The following is a 4742-nucleotide window of genomic DNA, read 5'->3' on the forward strand; positions in this document are numbered from 1 at the left end:
GGGGGGGGCTCCATAGGGGCCTGGGGGCTCTCTGTGGCCCCCGGGGTGCCCGCGGGCTCCGTACGGTCCCAGGTGCTGCCCAACCCAGGGCTGCGGCGGCTGCTTCGCTTGGTGGAGCGCCGTGACGCCTTCGTGGAGGCCCAGGTCCGGCGTCACAAGGTGGGATGGGGACACGGGACCGGGGCAGGGGTGGGGGGGCAAACCGGTGAGGGGACGCAGGGAGGTGACTGGCGCGTGTCCCCCCGCAGGCCTGCCCATCGCCCCCTGGGGACACGGTGCTGGGGGCGCTGCTGGGGGGGGACCCCAGTGTCCGGGGGGGGCCGCTGGGCCCCGACCGGCTGCACATGGCCCTGGTCGACCTCTTCATCGGTGGCACTGAGACGACAGCGGCCGCCCTGGCCTGGGCTGTGGCCTTCCTGCTGCACCGCCCTGAGGTGCCACACGCGCGTGTCACCGCGGCGTCCCTGTCCCCGCATGTGGCCCGGGGGGGTCCTCAGTCCTCACCTGGGCGTCTCCTGGGTTCCCCCCACCATGGCCGTCACCACCCCACCCCCCCCGTACTGCCCTGAGGTGCCACATCCACGCATGTCACATCTGTGTCCATGTCCCCATGCAGGTCCTAGCTGGGGGGGGGGGGTCTTGCACTGTCACCTCTGTGTCCAGTGTCCTGCAAGTCCCCTGTCCTCCCCCCCATGGCCATCGCTGTCCCCTGGCACCACCCTGCAGTGCCACACTTGTCACACTCATGTCCACATCCCCAGGCGGGTCTCACGTCCCCAGGGTGTTCCCACCCGTGTCCTGGGCCTCCCTCGTGTCCCCCCCACCGTAACCACGGCCACCCCCCTGCACCGCCCTGAGGCGCTGCATGCCACCTCCACGTCACGTCTGTGTCCCTGGTCAGCTCCTGGGGACGGTCCCACGTCCTGGGTGTCCCTGACGACCCCCTCCCGTGGCCATCACCGCCACCCCGGCACTGTCCCAAGGTGCCACATGCATCGCATCGGTGTCACGTGCGTGACATGGCGAGACGTGTCCCCCCCCCGGTCCCCAGGTGCAGGAGCGGGTGCGTGCAGAGCTGCGGCAGGAGCTGGGCCCCACGGGCACCCCCCAGGTGGGGGACATGGGACGCCTGCCCCTGCTCCGCGCCACCGTCACCGAGACCCTGCGCCTGCGGCCGCCTGCGCCCCTGGCCCTGCCCCACTGCACACGCCGCCACACCAGGTACAGCCAGTAGAAACCAGTATGGACCAGTATGGGCCTGTACAGACCGGTATTGACTGGTATAGACCAGAATGGGCCAGCAGAGCCCCACTGGGGTCCAGTAAGCCCCATTAGCCACAGTAGGCCCCGTTAGCCACAGTAGGCCCAGTCAGCCCCAGAGAAGCCAAGAAAGCCCCCATAGAACCCCAGTAGGGCTCAGAAAGCCCCACTACAGCCCAGCAAACTTCAGGACAACCCAGCTGGCCCCAGCAGGGCTTAGGAGGACTTCAGCAGGGCTGCTTCGTAAGACCTTGGTAGGATATTGAGTTGCTCGAGCATGTGTAGAGAGGAGCAACGAGGCCGGTGACAGGACTATAAAAACGAGATTTATGAGGAGTGGCTGAGGGAATTGGGGTTGTTTAGTCTGGAAGAAAAGAAGGAGGCCGAGGGGAGACCTCATTGCTCCCTACAACGACACGAAAGGAGTTTGTAGAGAAGAGAGTTTGGATCTCTCTTAGCTAACAAAGTGATGAGACGCGAGAAGGTGGCCTGAAGTCGTGTGAGGGGAGGTTTAGATTCGATCTCAGGAAGAATTTCTTCACGTAAAACCTGGTTAGGCATCGGACCAGGCTGCCCAGGTGGAGGTGGCGTTGCCTTCCCTGAGGTATTTAAGAGCTAAGCGGGTGCGGTGCTTAGGGACGTGGTTGGGTGGTGGACTTGGTAGTGTTAGGTGGCCGCTTGCACTCGGCCATCTTCAGGGTCTTTTCCAACCTCAACGATTCTACGAACTGGGACCACGTGGGAGACAACTGGGGTAAGCCAGGACTATGGTGGGGGCCAACTGGAAGTGTCTGGGACCAAGTTTGGGGCAACTGGGGACAACTGGGAATTAGCTGGGAGAACATAAGACCATGCTGGGGCCAACTGGGAGTAACTGGGACCTGCTGAGGGCAGATGGGAACAACTTAGATCATACTGGGGACAACTGAGAAGTTACTGGGGTGGGTGTTAGGAGTACCAAGAAGGCCCCAGTAGCACCAATTAGTAACTTGGCTGTAGGACCGAGAAAAGCCCAAGCAGGGCTCAGTAAATACCAGCAAATCCCAGTACAGCCTTGTAGGCCCCAGTAGAGCCCAGTAGGCCGCAGTGTAGACCAGGAGAGCTCCAGTAGGGCTCAGTAAAGCTCAGTGGTCCCAGTAGGTGGCAGTAGGTAGTAGTGGGACGCTGTAGACTCCAGTCTGTCCCAGTCCATCCCAGCAGCACCTCGTCCTGTCCTAGTGTTGGGGGTGTCGCTGTGCCAGCTGGCTCCATCGTCATCCCCAACCTCTTCGCTGCCCACCATGACCCTGAGATCTGGCATCGCCCTGACGAATTCCTGCCAGGTACGTGTTGACCCGGGGGTTCCCCGGACATTTGGGCCCGTCCTGGACACCTGGGTCCCTTCTCCAGGTGCTCGGGACCCCCGAGCCCCCAGGAATGGGTCCCCTCCCTGCTTGCCAGGGTATCTGATGCTGTTGGGGCGATCGCCAGCCTGGACATCCGTGTCCCTGGCCCTCATGGGGGGTTCCATTGAACCCCCCCCCCCCCCATTTTCCCCCTCCAGAGCGGTTCCTGGAGCCAGGGGCGGCGCCCTGGCGAGCGCTGGTACCTTTCGGCTGTGGGGCCCGATCCTGCCTGGGTGAGGCACTGGCACGAGCTGAGCTCTTTGTTTTCCTGGGCCACATCCTGCATCGCTTCCGCCTGGAGCCACCGGTGCCCGGGGCCCTGCCCAAACTGGGGGTGACAGCTGGCACTGTCCTGCGCTGCCCCCCATTCTCCGTGCGCCTTGTGCCCTGCCAGCCCCCCACCCCCTGAGCCCCGATGCCTGGGGACGCAGGGAAGCCTGGGCGCGCTTGCTGGTTGCTCGCAGCTTTTATTGACCCCCCCTCCCATAAAGGCTTCATCACCGCTGCCCCTGGCAGCCCTGCCTCCTCTCTGGGTGCTCTCAGTCGTGCTGTGGCCGCAGCTTCATCTCCGTGAAGGGGATGGAGAACTCGAAACCTTTCCAGGGAAACCAGTTGATGCCCTGGGGAGAGCGAGGAGGGGCCCTGTCAGGACTTGTCGGCATGCCGCGGGGGCCCTACAGACCCATATAGGGCCTGCGGGCACCATACTGAAGCCTTGAAGAACCCAGGCCCTATCCCATAAAAGCCCCTGCCCACGTCGGGGAGATCTGGAGCTGGAGCAGGAGGGGTCCTGTATGTAGGAGACCTATAGGACCTCAGAGGGGTGCATGACCATGCGGCCCTCATAGCCCCCCCAAGAGTTCCTGGCCCATTTTGTTCCCCCCAGGGCCCCATTCCCTATAGGTGTGAAGTCCCCTGCTGCCCCTCCCAGGCCCTCTAGGTCCCCAGAGCTGCTGTGGGCAGTGCCGATACAGGCTTCCCCGCCCCATAGCCCCTGTTGAACCTCCTGGGGTCCTCTTAATCCCCCTGCAGGCTGCCTTGTGGCCTCCGTAGCCTCCCTCGTGGCCCCTATAAATCTCTGTACGGTCTGTATGACCTCCATATTTACCTTCTGTGTCTCCTGTAGCCCCCCACGGCCCCTACAGACCCCATCGAGTCCTCTTTTGCTGTCGTAGTGCCCATAGACCCCCTTTATGGCCCCTATGCACCCTCCCCCCGACCGCTACAGCCCCCCAACGTGCCTGATGGTCGTAGGGGGTACCGTAGCGCCCGTTGAGGTTGGCGTAGTGGCAGTTGCGGTACCACCAGGCCCCCGTGTAGGCGACGGCGCAGGGCCGGGGACGGCGCCGGGGGTCACGGTCCCGCGTTGAGAAGGGGCTGCCGGCATGGTAGGACATCGCGTCCCCTGCGGGACCCACATGAGCGCTCTGGAGACTCCAGAACCCCGAGAAAAAGAGCTCTCCAGAACACCCTCCATAGGTCAGAGAACCACAAGCTGTTCCCTAAGACGCCCCCCCCCCCCCCCAGGAGAGGTCATAGCCCCCCCAGGGCAGCTTCCCCCAAACCACCGTGCCCCCTACCCCCCATAAACCATCACTATTCCTCTCCCCCCCAAGACTTCCCCTAAGGACACCCATGGCCTAAAGGACTCCTCCAAGACCTGTAGGGAACCCCCATGGGCCAAGGCACCCCCAAGACCCCCACAGGGCTTCCCAGAACCCTCCCCCTGGGCCAACAGCCCCCCCTTAGGGCCCTCCCAATGCCCCAGGGGACCCCCCCCCCCCCCAATACCCTCGCCCCCTTCACAGGCTGGGGACCCCCCTCACCGGCGGTGCCGCTGTAGGCGCCGAGGTGGAGGCGGTAGTGCTCCTCGGGGCCAGCAACGGCGAAGTCCCGGTAGTGGGCAAAGGCGGCGTCCAGCGGCGTCCGTAGGTCCACCCGCAGCTCCGTGGGGCCAGCCGCCGTCAGCGCGTGCAGCGCCTCGTTCCCTGCGCCCAGACGCCTCGGGGCCTTCAGCCACTGGCTGCAGCCCACCCAGGGCTACCCAGGCACCTGCGTCCCTCCCCTGGAGACCCGCCTGGGTGTCCCCCCGGGGTC

General features: G+C 64.5%; 2 protein-coding genes across 2 annotated transcripts; one reads left to right on the forward strand and one right to left on the reverse strand.

Annotated features, from left to right (window-relative positions):
- Positions 1–72: 72 nt before the first annotated feature.
- LOC118159652 (steroid 21-hydroxylase) lies at positions 73–3142 on the forward strand (the record flags this gene model as incomplete). The annotated part of the gene is made up of 5 exons (XM_035314220.1): positions 73–159; positions 249–434; positions 1052–1221; positions 2479–2582; positions 2804–3142. Coding segments are annotated over 5 exons (798 nt in total), but the record flags the coding sequence as incomplete, so codon positions are not given.
- On the reverse strand, positions 3093–4685 carry LOC118159654 (tenascin-X-like; the record flags this gene model as incomplete). The annotated part of the gene is made up of 3 exons (XM_035314221.1): positions 3093–3265; positions 3887–4050; positions 4472–4685. Coding segments are annotated over 3 exons (459 nt in total), but the record flags the coding sequence as incomplete, so codon positions are not given.
- Positions 4686–4742: the final 57 nt, after the last annotated feature.

Source organism: Oxyura jamaicensis, unplaced genomic scaffold (assembly GCF_011077185.1).
Source record: "Oxyura jamaicensis isolate SHBP4307 breed ruddy duck unplaced genomic scaffold, BPBGC_Ojam_1.0 oxyUn_random_OJ71465, whole genome shotgun sequence".
Lineage (NCBI taxonomy): Eukaryota > Metazoa > Chordata > Aves > Anseriformes > Anatidae > Oxyura > Oxyura jamaicensis.